This window comes from Chelonia mydas, chromosome 1 (assembly GCF_015237465.2).
Source record: "Chelonia mydas isolate rCheMyd1 chromosome 1, rCheMyd1.pri.v2, whole genome shotgun sequence".
NCBI lineage: Eukaryota > Metazoa > Chordata > Testudines > Cheloniidae > Chelonia > Chelonia mydas.
In genome coordinates, this window is record NC_057849.1 from 3,967,319 (window position 1) to 3,983,094 (window position 15,776).

Genomic DNA, 15,776 nt, shown 5'->3' on the forward strand with positions numbered 1-15,776 from the left:
CAGACTCCAGCGAGAGACTGTTGAATTGGAATTCATTTGCAAATTGGATACAATTAACTTAGGCTTGAATAGAGACTGGCAGTGGCTAAGTCATTATGCAAAGTAACCTATTTCCCCTTGTTTTTTCCTACCCCCCCCCCCCCCCGATGTTCTTGTTAAACCCTGGATTTGTGCTGGAAATGGCCCACCTTGATTATCATATACATTGTAAGGAACCTATTTCCCCTTGTTTTTTCCTACTCCCCCCTCCTCAGACGTTCTTGTTAAACCCTGGATTTGTGCGGGAAATGGCCCACCTTGATTATCATACACATTGTAAAGAGAGTGATCATTTTAGATAAGCTGTTGACAGCAGGAGAGTGGGGTGGGGGGAGAGGAAACCTTTTGTAGTGGTAAACACCCATTTTTTCATGCTTTGAGTGTATAAAAAGATCTTCTATACTTTCCACAGTATGCATCCGATGAAGTGAGCTGTAGCTCATAAAAGCTTATGCTCAAATAAATTGGTTAGTCTCTAAGGTGCCACAAGTACTCCTTTTCTTTTCTTAATAATTCAGTTATCTCATTCTGGATTCTTTTTCCACAGTAGTGATCTGTCACCTCCCACGATAGTATGCATTGCAAATATCCCTTCATTACTTCCTTGAACTTTCCTAGTAATTCCACCAAACCCAGGAAGTTCCCATTCTTCACCCTGGACAACCTGTCAGATAAGCCTCGGAAAGCCATGTTACTTTTAGAAAGATAAAGTGTTATTGTCATGAGCCTCTTTAGAATGTTCTCCCACTGTTTTGTCTCTTGTTTAATCACAAGTTGAAGCCCCATGCGGACACAATTATCCTGTTTTATCCTTTGTTCTTCTTCTACCCATGTTTGGAAGGAATTGAAATGACTATGCGACTTTTCATGACACACAAGATTCTGAGACATGTGCTGCAAATCATTCAAGCCCTCAAATGCTAGGGATGATTTTGGATTCAAGTTGAAGAGCTTGCAGCAGAAACAGGAAATCTTGAGAGTGGAATCTGAGTAAAGCAGCCAGCGCTGCTTCAGAACTTCTCCATTTTCAAGCTTTCTGTATAAAAACATCATAGAGAAATGGTGATTCTGCTTATCCAGAGGAAAGTCAAGGTCCTTTACTTTGGGTGGCCCGTTGGTCACTAGCAGATCTCGAATTTTAGGTGTTAGATTGGGCCATAAAGCAGGATCAGAAATGGCATCATCAAGGGCCATAATGAGAATTGTTTCATCTCTCTCACTAGTGGCCTCCGCATAATTCTGGTCTAGATAAAGAATTTCTGTTTTGTTTGGGTATCTCTGTTTCTCTTGCAAGGATTTTTGAACGTTGAATTGTGGATCGCCTACGCATTTCTCCTTGATGTCTCTGCTGTGACTGTCTCGCCACTACTGCACAGGTTGCCATTAACAGATTTCAAGTATTTTTTCATTGTGTCTGCGCCTTTCTTCCCTGGAGTCATTACCTCAGCTTTCAGCTCCTGTTCTGTGCACCTGACAACTTCTTTTTAGGTCCTGGTGACATTTTGTTTCCTTCCAAGTTTCCTGAAATACCCAAAAAACCCAAAGAACCACTAAGTTACAAGACATCTGTCACACTATGTCACAGGTTTGTGTTTTAACAGCTTTAAAGCTTGAACTCTTTGAATCTGAACTTCTACTGTCATTAAAAACTTATCTGACCTCCCCGCATAATTTACCACTATTGCGAAAATTAAAAATTATAAAAAATACAAAAAAGTGTAAAATAAACAATCAATATTACCCATCAGTTATAAAACCCTAAAAACCGAATTCTGCCAAGCCAATTGATCAGCCACTAAAAGAGCAGTGTTGAAGCATGCTGGGGTGGGGGGAGGGCAGAGCCTATCCCCACCAAAGTTATCTCCTAGTTGAAGGGCCTGAAACCTGTAAGTCACAATCCCGCATTGTCCTCACACTAACAGCAGGAACCCCAGCGACATCCAGAAGATGAAGGAGTTTTGCAGGATATGGGATTAAGTCAGAGATGCGAGTAAAAGAAAGGAGTTTCCTTATTCTTCATGCAGTATAGAAATGTGCACAGCGGTTTGCGCAACAGCGTAGCCAAGACCTCGTCCCAAGGAACTTCATCATTCTGTTAAGTAGAACAGGTGGAAACAGAAACCGCTCCTTACAGAAAGCCTGAGGGTGGGGATAGGTGATCAGGGATTGAAAGAGAGGGCGATGGATTTCAAGGCGGTCACAGCAGACAGACAACACCTACTTAATGGTTAATTTGTCTTGAAATCTCCAGAGCCACTGCTTTGGGAACATTCCTTGGACAGGGTACAGTGCAGGGACTCAGGATGCTACTCCCCTGACCATGGTGGCCCTTATTCCCACTCTTGTTGAGATGGGGGAGGGAGGCACATGGGGGAGCTGATCCCCCACCCATTTATCTCCTGTGCACCCACTTGCCTGACTTTGGGGAGGAAGCTCCCGGGATCAAGCGAGTGAAGCTTCTGAGCCAGGGAGCAGAGAGGACCGTTGTCTGCTGATCATGTATGGGCGGGGGGGAATTTAAACCGCTCAAGTCACACACACCCCTCTCCTGGCAGCCTCCTCCTTACCCTGAGTTCCCCGCTGGAAAAGCAGCTGTTCCTCCCCTACCTTTCCCTGTGGAGTTAAAGCAGCAGCCCCTCCCTGCAGCTCCCAGCTGTTTCCTGCATGTGCTGTTTGCCTCTCCTGGTCCCTGTCTCCAGCAAGTGCTGTGCAGGGAGTGGGGGGCCTGGCAGGCAAACCCTGCAGGTGTCACGCAGGGAAGTGGGGCATGGCAGGCAAACTCTGACAGAAAACTGAGGGGGGTTATGTGACCCTGTGTGCCCCCCTGTGAGTCATCTCTCTGCCAGGGTGGGATGGGATCAGGGTGCACTGTCCCCGGTTAGCAGGGTGCTCACTTGTGGGGAGCCAAGTGTGCGCTACCCTACCTTCTGGCAGTGCCGGGGGAAAGAGCAAGTCCTTTCCTGGACAAGTGTGGGGCTCTTAGGGAACGATAGTGCAGGCCCACCCCCACCAAAACCTAGATAGCAGGGAAGCTCGAAGCCCCCAGCCAGGACACAGAGCTGCTAGTATGCACACTTCTCTTCCTCCTTATCTCCCACCAACCTCCGCTGCCCATCCCAGAGATCAGACTGGGATCCTCTTCCATCCGAGCCCTACTCCAGGCACGGCTTCTAACGCAGGGGGCCCTCTGTCCCGGGACAGTGGGGAGCTTTGGGCAACCCTGCTCCCTCTGGAGGATTTAGCTGGCTGAGTGCCTGCCTGCTCAAGCTGCAGCTTCGATATACGCTCTCCAGCGCTTCATATCTCTTGCCTGACTGTCTGATTCATAGAATCATAGAATCATAGAATATCAGGGTTGGAAGGGACCCCAGAAGGTCATCTAGTCCAACCCCCTGCTCGAAGAAATTGCCTGCCTCTGAATGCCCAGCTGGCTCTTGGTTGGCAGGTCACTTCATGTGGGAAGTATCAAAGCATGCCCCCTTTAGTACATCACACTGGGCTCTCGCCGGACTGCCCACATCAAAGACCGGTCCAGGGTTTGACCCCCAAGTCTAACTGGGATCACATAGGACATGGGCTTGGGTATCCTGACTCCGAGTGCTCTCTCCTATTCAGCCACTTTCCTGACCAGCTGATCATTGCATGACGTTCAAACCACATACAATGTACTAAACACCAATGGTAAGAAAAATAAGGAACAAATGGGAAAGGTTCAAGGAAAGAAGGAATCCACCCTTTGGGCACGGAAAACACCACAAACAGCCATCTCTGGAATGTAAGGACACTTTTCAGTCTGTTCCTCACACGTCAGAGGCCTCCTGCCAAGCCCTGGCTGTGCTGTGGTGATACTGTAGGTCAGACACGTGCTCTGGAGGTGGTCACATACCCTCAGGCTCTAAGTGGCAGGACCCTTCTCCCCAGCATCTGCCCTCCTATCAGATTCACTTCCCCCGTTCTGAGTCCAGCCTTCAAGGCCCTCCTGTCTAGCAACGTCTCCTTGTGCTCGACCCTCTGCCTATGACGTCACCTTGCTTTCCCCAGCTGCTCATCATGCTCAGCTGCCATGTTACTCTAAAAGGCAATATTTCATCCTTGCTGTCTTTGTCAGATGTAGAATGCTTCTGCTGCTGGTCATACATCAGCAGATACCAGCGCAAACATTTCTTTCTTTGGTTCCTTGGAGTGTCAGGTCACATATCTAAATTTCTGAGTTTTTTACTCCACAGCAGTTCACCTCAATTGGAAACCAAATAATTTCCCCTATTCCCACCTTTGAGAACACTTCCATGATTTTATCTGATCCCTTTTATCAAGACATGATTATCCAAAACACTCCAACATTTCTGGTATATATTCCCCCTCGGGGACTACAATTAAAATAAGTATTAACTCGAAAGGAAACACACCTCATTCAAATTATGAATTACACGGATGAGGCTAAACAAGCTATTGTCCAATTATTAGACGGGGGAGATGAAGCAGTAAATGCCCCCCAGAGAAGAAGCTGGATTAAAGGGATGGATTATTGTCCAAGGTATTGCAATAGGAATTATTTTAAGATATATACAATATAAGATTAACAAATGAAAAGAAAGAGAGCAATTGCCCGTACAGGCAACAGATAATGATGCTGGTGAATAAGTATCCATAATGCCTATTGTAGAGATGTATCAGGAGGTAGAACACCATTTTGACATCTTGCCTCCACCCCAAGAGGTGGAAATTAATGTGGAACATAGAATCATAGGATTGGAAGGGACCTCAAGAGGTCATCTTGTCCAGTCCCCGGCACTCATGACATGTCTGCGCGCATCCGCTATCTATGTGATGGGGATTATATGCAATCACCCCATCAAAGGGGGGATTTGTGGCACATAAGGCCAGTTTGCTAGCTTGCTATATTGCAGAACGTGATTTCTTTATTGGGTTGATTGATTATATTATTTTCTTGGCTTTTTGTTTATGTTGACTTCCAGTATATGTTATGCATAATAGTTATTCATCGTAGTTGGCTGTAATGCAAGGAACCTACAGGCCTGTATCGTGCATGATTAGCTAGAGCAACTTAGTATGAGGGTTTATAACCTTTGATGTAGATAAATGGCCTACCGGTTACCCCTTTTGGCTTTGGGGAACTGAACAGGGAACTGAACAAAAAACAGAATATGTTTACAATAGGTCTGGAACAGATCGGTAATGGCAGGGTACACCACAGAATATGGAAATCATAAGAGTCATAAGTTAGGCCAAAGGTAATGGTTTGGGGGCTGAGATAATCAATATTAATATTGTGAATATATATCATAATATGTTACCCTATACATTAAGTGTACCTGAAGATTTATTTGGTTGAAGAAATAAGATTTGCGCATGGTAGATTGTGCTCTGATTAATGCAGTGCCAGGACCCTATGAGAGGGCAAACAACCATGCAGGAGGATCAGTCTTTCTGTCTCCTATCAAGCTATCAGCTCAGCTTTGCTATATAGCTTAACTACTTAACACTCAAACCTAATCCCTACCAACTTGGGAAACCTGGACCAGCGAATTCACCGGGCATTCCAGATATTAGGCTGGTCCTCTGTCTCCCACTAAAAGGTCTTCAGGGAAGGGTGAGTATGCTAGTTTAAGTAGTCCATTAGCAAACCTTTCCACTGCTGCTCCAACTATCCAAGGTCTCCACAAAACAATGGCAAAAATGAGATATCAGCCAATCTAGGTCATGAAAGACTTAGTATTGCAAGCAATTCAGTCACCTAGATGTTTGGTGGCCATCCCTGTTTCATCTCTTTTACAAACTCCAAGATGACATATTGACACTTATTCTTGATATGTTTGACAACAGGAATCGGTAGTGTGTATTCGAAAACTCCACCTGAAAGCGACTCCAAAATCGACTGTGCAAAGCGGTAAGTAATTTGACTGAAGGTGAAGTTGTAGTTTAACACAGCAGTCCCTGTGGTTTTGCACCCCATAATGCTTTATGGGAATATGCTTATGAATGTATATATGACATAACTGGAATATGTTTTATGCTACATATGCCATGCAACATATCTCTGTAAAGGTTATGATCTACTGAATATATTCATCGTATTTGTATGCATGTGTCATTTTTGTACTCGAAGTTATGAATATTGGCTGTGTACTTGCCTGATTTTAAGTAGCCTTAGGAAAGCATTTGGTCAGCTTCTTGAGAAAGGAATGTGCAAATTAAGTGCCCAGTCAAGAAACACTTAATGAACAATGGATAGTGGGAGACTCCAATCCACATAAGAAGTCTTCCTGGAGACATTTAATATAGCATGTGGGCAATGGCTGCTGCCTGTAAAAACTGAATCATGCATGGACATGCCCATGTGACTCCAAAACTCCATCTTGGAGCTGGACTTTGCATAGGAAAGAGGAAGGGGTCTCCACCCACAAGAGAAAGTCTATTTAAGCCCCTGGGAGACCCCTCCATTTTGTCTTCTGCTGGCTCAAGAGATAGACTCACCACCCCCAAAGGATACCTGAAAGAAACTGGAACAAAGGACAGTAACCACAGGGGGTGTGAATGATTGCTGGATCCAGACTAGAAGGAGATTAGTCTGTAAAAGGAAACTTACTGGAACACCTCTGAGCGTGAGGTTTTATCTGTATTCAGTTTTCTTACTGTATTAGGCATAGACTTGTGTGTTCTATTATATTTTGCTTGGTAATTCACTTTGTTCTGTCTGTTACTACTTGAAACCACTTAAATCCCTAAATTTAATAAAATCACATTTTACTTATTATTTAACCCATAGTATGTATTAATACCTGGGGAGGGAGGGCAAACAGCTGGGAATATCTCTCTATCAGTGTTAAAGAGGGTGAACAATTTATGAGTTTACCCTGCAGAAGCTTTCTACAGGGAAAAACGGATTTATCTGGGGTTTGGACCCCACTGGGAGTTGGCCATCTGAGTGTTAGAGATAGGAAGACTTCTTACACTGCTTTCAGTTAAGCCTGCAGTTTGTGGGTTCAGACCTGGGTCTGTGTTTGTAGCCGGCAAGCATGTCTGGCACAACCAGGCAGGGATTTAGAGTCCCAACCGAGCAGGAAAGGCAGGAGTAGAAGTAGTCTTGGCACATCAGTTGGCAGCCCCAAAGGGGTTTTTGTGATTCAACTCATCACAGTCCCATTCTTAAAAATGCACACTTTCACAACTCTCATCAATAAGCTTTGGTAAAATGTCTTCAATTCCTACAGCAGCTTTTGTGTATTAGCACTTTCAAACTGAAACACTTGGTTTATCATCCAAGCTTCCTGAAGGATTGGACATACAAAAATCAGGAAAATTTTGTTCAACAGATCAATGCACATAGGATAAAGAAGTTCAGCATTTGTAGTTTATTTATTTGCCTTGGCTATCAGAAAGTGTAGCTTCCATTTATCACACAGGGACTAATAGAGAGGCGCCTTGCTTCAGAAAGTTGCAGTCTTATCTTGTGGTCTGGAAGCCATGGAAAGTCCGAATAAGAGGGTGTCTAGGGTTGGGGGCTGATGGGTGATATTGAAAGAGTTCAGGTGATAGTCAGAGGGAGGGAACTCAGCAACAGAGAGTATAGTGCTTGGTGATGGAGTGATAAGATGTTAGGTGTGAGGAACTTCTCAGACTGTGAACTTCTACAATGCTGAGCTCAGCCAAACTGGGACAGAGCACCCTTGATTAATGAGGAGATAGCCTGTCCCCCTCTTGTCAGACAGGATTAAAGTCAATGGCCCCTGGCTTTCATATTCTGTTGATGTATTTAACAACTTTGTCACGAAGCTCTTTGTTTTTGACCCCATAAATGATAGGATTGAGCATGGTGGGGATGAGGAAATTGAGGTTGGCTAAGATGATGTGAACATGGGGAGCGATGCCCTGACCAAACTGATGTGTCAGGTTAGAGAAGAGTGAGGGAGTATAAGAGGTCAGCATCACACAGATGTGGGCTGTGCAGGTGTTGAGGGCTTTCTGGTGGGCTTTCTTGGAGGAGATTCTGAAGACAGCCCTGATGATCAGACCATAGGATAGAAAAATGAGCATCAGGTCTAACCCAATGACTACAAACACTATCACCAAGCTGTACGTCCCGTCGACTGTGATGTCCCCACACAATATCTTTGCCACAGCTATGTGCTCACAGTACGTATGGGGGATAATGCGGTTGGCACAGAATGGCTGCCTGCTCAGGAGCAGGGGCAGGGGCAGAATGAAGAGAACAGCTCTTATCAAACCCACGAGCCCTAGCTTAGCTATTTGTGCATTGGTGAGGATGGTGGCATATCTCAGAGGGTTACATATGGCAACGTAGCGATCAAAGGCCATTGTCACAAGGATGGATGAGTGCATAACAGAAACCACATGAAGGAAGAACATCTGGGCAAGGCAGCCATTCACAGTGATGCGTTTCAAATTGAACCAAAATATACACAGTGCCTTAGGAATGATGGAGGTAGACTTGCCGATGTCTGTGAGCGCCAGCATGCAGATCAGCAGGTACATCGGCTTGTGCAGGGTCTGCTCTTTGCCTACAACAAACAGAATTGTGAAATTTCCCAACAGCCCAATAATGTAGAACGTAGAGAAAGGGATGGAAATCATGATGTGGGCAGTTTCCAGGCCAGGGATGCCCATTAGGATGAATGTTGAAGCATCAGAGGGGGTGAAGTTGAAAGATGCCATGAGGTGGTCGATGCATTGATCTGGTTCAGAAAAGTTCAAGGTGCCTGAGAAGGGAGAGAATCATAGCAAGGGTGGTTACATGATTTATAAAAAATAGTACAATAAATATTTTATAGTTATTAACATTCTAGAGAAGGGTGTGTGTGCGGTAAGGTGGTAATATTTACAGATGGCACCAGATTATTGAGGTCATAGTCAAGTTCAGAGAAGTCCTCAGAGGGAACTAACCAAGCCAAGCGAATGGGCAGCATGATGGCAGATGAACTTCGATGTCAGTAACTGCAACGTTTATGCCCGTTGGAGGGAAAAGCTTGAACTTCTCAAATATTTTTCAAGGTTCTAATTTAACTGTATGAACTCAGTAGGTGGATCTGGGCATCACAGTACACCGCTCTGTGAAACTCTGTTCACATTGCAAGCATTGACAGAAACTAAGCAAAACATTTGGATCCAGGAGGAGTGGGATTTCGTTGGGGATTGGTCCTGCTTTGAGCAGGGGGTTGGACTAGATGACCTCCTGAGGTCCCTTCCAACCCTGATGTTCTATGATTCTATGGGATTGGGAATCCTACAGTAAATACAATGCCATGAGATCAGTGAGTCAATGTTTCACCCTCCTCTAGGCGCCTCAGTGTAATACTGAGCACCCTTCTCACACAGGATATTGCAGAACTAGAGGAGTTCAGGGAAGGACAATGGGAATGATCAAGGGCTTGGGGAAACTCTCATATGGAGAGAGGTGGAAAAGACTGGGATTGTTATTTTAGAAAGGAGATGTCTAAGAGGGGATATGAGAAAAGTCTATAAAATATGAGTGGTAAGAGGAGATGGAGAAGGTATTCTCCTGTCTCGTAACACAAGATCAAGAGGACATTCAATTATACTGAAACGTGGTAAATTCAAAACAGATAAAAAAGAGTGCTTTCTTCACTCAATGCTTAATTACACTCAGGAATTTATGAGCAAAAGAGGTAGTTACGGCCCTGAGCTAAGGAAAAATCAAGAATGGTTTGGACATTTTTATGGATAGTAAGACTATCCAGTTATAATAGTTACAGCTAAATAAATATTTTGGAAAGAGTATCTGTCCATGAGTTTCAGGGCACAAGCCAATCTCTAGCTGTTAGGCATTAAGGGTGACACCCTCAGGAGGGTCAGGTCAACCCCCCATCCACCCACTGCTGGGTTTCTTACACCTTCTTCCATAGCATCTGGGGCTGCCACTGTCAGAGAGAGGACACTGGACTACATGGACCATAGAACTGATCTACGATGTAATTCCCATGGAAAGGAGCCAACTTTTCCCCAGGAAAACAGATATTATCATGGTGAGATATGACTTTGTGCTGAACTTGTTTCTTTTGGCAAGACACTTTTTTGCAGTCACCCAGCTTTATCCGAGACATGTGTGATACTCTATACGTTAGGGGTGTGCCCTGTAACCCCCATATTCCTCATTTATATAGAATTGTGATATTGCATATAAAGCATGCCATGAGAGGTATCAGGGGAAAGTATGATCTGCTGAAAGTAATTGTTCTAGCTAAATGTGGATATCATTAGTGTATATGAAATTGTGAGATTGTGTTGTATGGTTGTCACTAAATGATGCTGTAAATTGGGAACCAGCAGCTCCCCAGAGACAACAGCAAGAAAAAGTCAATAACACCCATGCGGGTGTCAAACAACCATCAACAGCCATTGTCCAGCAAGGGAGCTACAATGCAATGACTTGCTTGCACAAGGCCACACCAAAGGAATTGCTCAGCCCTTGTCTGGTGACTCTGTCGTGCACACCAAACATGCCTGGACTTCTCTTCTCCAAGCACATGGACTAAGGATATAAAACAGAACACAGTGTCCCCAGCTTGGCCTTTTCTCCTCTCCCCCTGGCCTACATTGGACGCAAGAAGGATGCTCAGAAGACGGAAAACTCCAACAGAGGAGAGTGGCCCAGGTTTCAAGGGTGAAACCTGTGTATTATGAACTGCAATATCCAATGTGATGAGAAAAAAAATGCTTAATCTAGATGTTGCCCGGTCTAATAGTGTTGAGAGTTTAGACTCTATGCTTATATTTTATTTTATTTTGGTAACTAACTATGGCTTTTTGCCTATCACTTAATAATCACTTAAAATCCGTCTTTTGTAGTCAATAAACTTGTTTTACTGTTTACCTTTACCAGTGAGTTTGCCTGAAGGGTTTGGTGAATCTGCCCACATGTTGTGCTGAGTGATCACAGTGCCTATAGGGGTAACTGCTTGTCATTAGCAAAGCATTGTGAGAGACAGCCCAGGCTGGAGAGTTCAGGGGGCACAGCGGTCCCACAGTCTCAGGCTGCACCCCGGAGATCCCATCACAATAAATTGCAGTTGTTAACTGACACGTGTAAGGAGAGAGACATGTCAGCAACTCAGCTGCTAACCCTTCTCATGCCTGAATATTGATAAAGCTTGCAGATGACACAAAAATTGGGAGATTGTAAATAATGAAGGTGACAGGTCACTGATTCAGAGCAATCTCAATTGGTTGGTAAACTGGGTCGAAGCAAACAGTGTGTGTTCTAATATAGCTGTGTAGATATCTATATCTAGGAACAAAGAATGTAGGTGATGATCCCTCGATACGGGACTCTAGAATGGGGACCTCAATGACTCTGAACAAGATTTGGGGGCGTGAAGAGATTATTAGCTAAACATGAGCTCCCAGTGGCCAAAATAGCTAATGAGATCCTGGGATGATAACGAGAGGAATCTCAAGGAGGGGTGGAGAAGTTGTTTTACCTCTATATATGGCACTGGTGCTACAGCTGCTGGAATCCTGTGTCCAGTTCTGGTGTCCAAGAGGAAGAGGTTTCAGAAAAGAGTGAAAAGAATTATTAAAAGTTTAGAAAACCTGCCTTATACTGATAGACTCAAGGAGCTCGATCTCTTTGACTTGCAACAGTCTCTAATTACCTACTTGGGGAACAACTAGTTAATTGTAGGCTTTTCAGTCTGGCGTACACAGATGTAGCATGATACAATGGCTGGAAGTTGAAGTTAATCAAATTTTGACTGGAAAGAAGGTGTACATTTTTTAAACGGTGAGAGTAATTAGCCATTGGGACAATTTACCAAGGGTCATGACAGATTCTCCATCACTGAGAATTTTTAAAACTAGATGAGAGGTTTCTCTAAAAGCTCTGCTCCAAGTGTTATTTTCGGGAAATTCTCTGGCGTGTGCTCCACAGCAGTGGTTTTCAAACTTTTTTTCTGGGGACTCAGTTGAAGAAAATTGTTGATGCCCCAGACCTAACAGAGCTGGGCATGAGGAGTTTGGGGTGTGGGAGGGGCTCGGGGCCGGGGCAGAGGGTTGGGGTGTGGGGGTGAGGGCTTTGGGGTGCGGCTGGGAATGAGGGGTTCAGGGTGTGGGATAGGGCTCTGGGGTGTGGCAGGGGGTTGGGGTGCAGGAGGGAGTCAGTGCTCTGGTCTCGGGGTGAAGGTTCTGGTTTGGAGCCAGGAATGAGGGGTTTGGGGTGCAGGAGGGGCTCTGGGTTTGGGGGGCTCAGGGCTGGAGAAGTGCGTTGGGGTGTGGGGGGTGAGGGCTGCGAGGTGGGCTGGGAATGAGGGGTTCAGGGAGGGTCAGGGGGTTGAGGTGCCAGAGGGCCTCAGGGCTCTGGTCTGGGGGTGCAGGCTCTGGTCTGGGGCTGGGGATGAAGGGGTTGGGGTGCAGGAGGGGCTCTGGGTTTGGGGGGCTCAGGGCTGGGGCAGGGGTTTGGGGTGTGGGAGCTGGTCAGGGCTCTGGGCTGGGGGTGCAGGCTCTGGGGTCAGCCCAGGGATGAGGGGTTTGGGGTGCAGGAAGGGGTTTCGGGTTTGCTGGGGCTCAGGGCTGGGGCAGGGGATTGGGGTGCTGACTTACCTCCAGCGGCTCCCGGTCAGCAGCGCAGCTGGGGTGCAGAGGGAGGCTTCCCACCTGTCCCGGCACCGCGGACCGCCCTGCGCCTGAAGTGACCAGGAGCAGGTCCGGCTCCTAGGTGGAGGCGCGCAAGCAGCTTCAAGTGGCTGTTGCCCGAGGGCTCCACCCCCCCCCATTGGCAGATTCCCGGCCAATGGGAATGCGGAGCCAGTGCTTGGGATAGGGGCAGCATGCAGCCACCGTGACCCCCCTACATAGAAGCCGGTGATACACAGTCACTGATCTCCACGCAGCCAAGGGAGCACGCATGACGTGAGGCACCTCACAGCGAGCAGAGGAAGTGTTGTGGGGAGTGAGGGGCAGCTCAGAGGATCTGGGAGCCAGGGATGACTGGGAGCGTGGAGAAGACACTGGCAGCTGTAGTGGGAAGAGGGCCTACCATACATGGACAATCAAGTTGGCGCATAAATGTGTGGATGGGAAAGTAAGGCGGCCACATAACAGTGTTTAACTGCCTGCCTGCCTGTCCGAGAACACCCCCTACCTGCATCACAACCCCCAGCGCTGCCGCGTCTCTGTGAATACCCCCCTGCCTGCCCCAAAACCTCCAGCGCTGCCCCGTCTATCCGTGTATCTCCTGCCTGCCCAACAACCACCAGTGCCGCCTGTCTGTTTGCATACCCTGCCTACCCCCACAGCCACCCGTACAGCCCTCCTGTCCATGTCCACCCCCTGCTTCCTCCACATTCTCTAGTGCTGCCCATCTCTCTGTGTACACCCCTCTTCCCATCCTCATAAACCTCACCGCTGCCTGCCTGTCTATGTCATCCCGCTCCCTGCCCCCAGAACCCCCAGCACTTCCCACTTGTCCATGTAGGCCCCCCTATCCCCACAACTTCCATCCCTGCCACACAGTGATACCCCTCATCCAGGACCAAAACCAGGTGCCAGACACCACAAAGAGAGCTCACCGAAATAGCTCCTCAGACTAGGGATAAACTCACTGTCTGCCTGCACTGGGGAAAGAAGGAGATAAGCTGGAATTGCCTTTCTTGGGGTGAAGGGAACCCCTGCAGCAGCTCAGCCTCTGCAGGGAAGGAGAGAGGGACAGACCCAGGTGGGGGAGAGAGGACGTGGATACTAAAAGGACCTAGGGTAAATAACTCTTCCTCAAAATGACACAAAGCTTTAAAGTACTGCAGCCCACCAGAAACCCAGATATACCTTCCTGAGGCTGTAGCAGGGCTGCTCACAGGAGGAGGAATGGTCTGGATGGGGGCTGGTGTCAGAGACAATCTGCTACAGCGTTGTCCACATTCTCTTACAGTCCCAGACACCCCCCACCTTCATGGCGCCTCTTTGGTCTGTGCATTAGACAGAATGTGCATTCCCAATTTTCCCTCGTTTCAGGACTCTACGTCACTGTGATTTGGATACTGCACATCCCCTTCCCTCCCCCCTGCACATCCACACACACAGTGTGTTCCTGGACCTCCTGGTTTCCCCTAAGGTAGAAACATGCTTTTATTTTAACTGCCTTTTGCTGCTTCTCATCCTCTCCAGAAGCAGAGATGCAGGGGCACAGAGAGAGAGCAGACCTCTCTCCTCCCACAAAAAAACTGTTCCCCTGATTGTTTTCAACCCTAAGCCTGTGAGTTTCAGATTTCAGCAAGTATCATGTCAGTTCTTCTTTGGTCCGAACGAGCTCACCTGTCCATAGTGGCCACAGGACGATTCCAGTTGAAGTCATTGGAGGCTCATGGCTTATGTAAATCCGGCCATTTATTTAAGTCCCTACATGTGGATTTAGGGTGAACTCCTGGTTGTGTTGGGAGTTTTGCCACTGAACTCAATGGGACCAGGATTTCACCTTTAGTGATTAAGGTTTGGCTCCGAGCTCTGAAAATCACAGCTTCACATCCTGCTCCAGAGAGCGCTGTTCTGTACGGCACTGAAAGAGTATGAAGGAAACCCCCAGTTCATGTGGTGCTCTGAGACCTGGCATAAAAGATGAGGATCTCAAAACACCTGGGCCCTGATATTTCTCTCAGGGAGGCCAGCATCAATCTGGAGTGACCCAGTGAAGGCAGAATGTGAGAGCAGAATCTGACCAGTGTGTGGCCTTTTCTTGTTGTGATCCTTCTGGTAACACAAATACCCGCTGCAGAGGCTTTGGCTGCACTTCTTAACAGTGCAGTGAAATTGTTGAATTGGAAAACTTGAGCGAACCAGAGGAAAATCCACATAAACCAAAAAAGGAAGCTACTGAGACAGATAGAAGGACACAGTCAGACACAAGGAACTTCTCTTAAAAACAAATATTTGTCTAAACCATTTCCAGTTCAGTTATAATTCCAGTGTTACCAGGTCAACCCCTTGTTGTTTCTGACAATACTAAACAGTTCAAGTCGCCATGCTGGTGAATTCCTGCCCAGATGGTTTTTTTACTTGAACCCTTGAACTCTTAGTTCTAACTTTAGTGCAGAAACTGTTAACTCACCAAAATCCCACTCAGCACAGAGAGGAAATCTCCTTACGGCGACAGAAAGACAGGGCCCCAAGAATCAGTGTATGAATCTCAAATGTCTGACACTCTCTGTGCTGGAGAGCAACATTTATCATTCCCCTGTACAGTCCCTGCAGACTTTTCAGTTATCCTGGACTCCCAGACAATTCTCTTGGCTCCTTGAGCAGTGGGAAGAGCCGAAAATAGACCCTTCAGAAATTCAGCCTGAGAGCCTCCCCCGGGAATAAAGAAATGATTCTCCGATAACAGAGGCTCAGATTGTCAGGGCAAATTTAGTCTTGCAGACTTGATTGAATCATCCAGCACTATGGAAACACCTGAAAGTAAAGGAAGAGCCAACACTTAGATGCACTTATTTATCTATCAGCATTTCTGTGCTGCTGCCCATTGTCATAGAATGTGAGCATCTTCTCCTCCCCTCCCGGCTGACGAGCTCTCTGCTGAATCCCTGAAAACACAACATGCACATGGAAAGGCTCTCGCTCATCCTTGTTTCAAACACAGAATAATAGCCCCTCGCATCTGCTTGCCCCTCCTTAGTTATAACCTCCTCTCCATAATGCAATATCGTACCATGTGGAGGATCAGCTTCCTGAGCCCCTTCAGTGATCAGCATGTG

At 46.6% G+C, this 15,776-nt stretch overlaps 1 protein-coding gene across 1 annotated transcript; it reads right to left on the reverse strand.

Annotated features, from left to right (window-relative positions):
- Positions 1-7,794: 7,794 nt before the first annotated feature.
- Positions 7,795-8,733, reverse strand: LOC119565156 (putative olfactory receptor 52P1). Its single transcript, XM_037889600.1, has one exon. The coding sequence runs from the start codon at positions 8,731-8,733 to the stop codon at positions 7,795-7,797; it is 939 nt and encodes a 312-aa protein (XP_037745528.1).
- Between the last annotated feature and the right edge of the window lie 7,043 nt (positions 8,734-15,776).

Excerpts from the sequence above, each read along its gene's own strand:
- LOC119565156 (XM_037889600.1), bottom strand. The coding sequence starts at position 8,733 with ATGGCATCTTTCAACTTCACCCCCTCTGATGCTTCAACATTCATCCTA.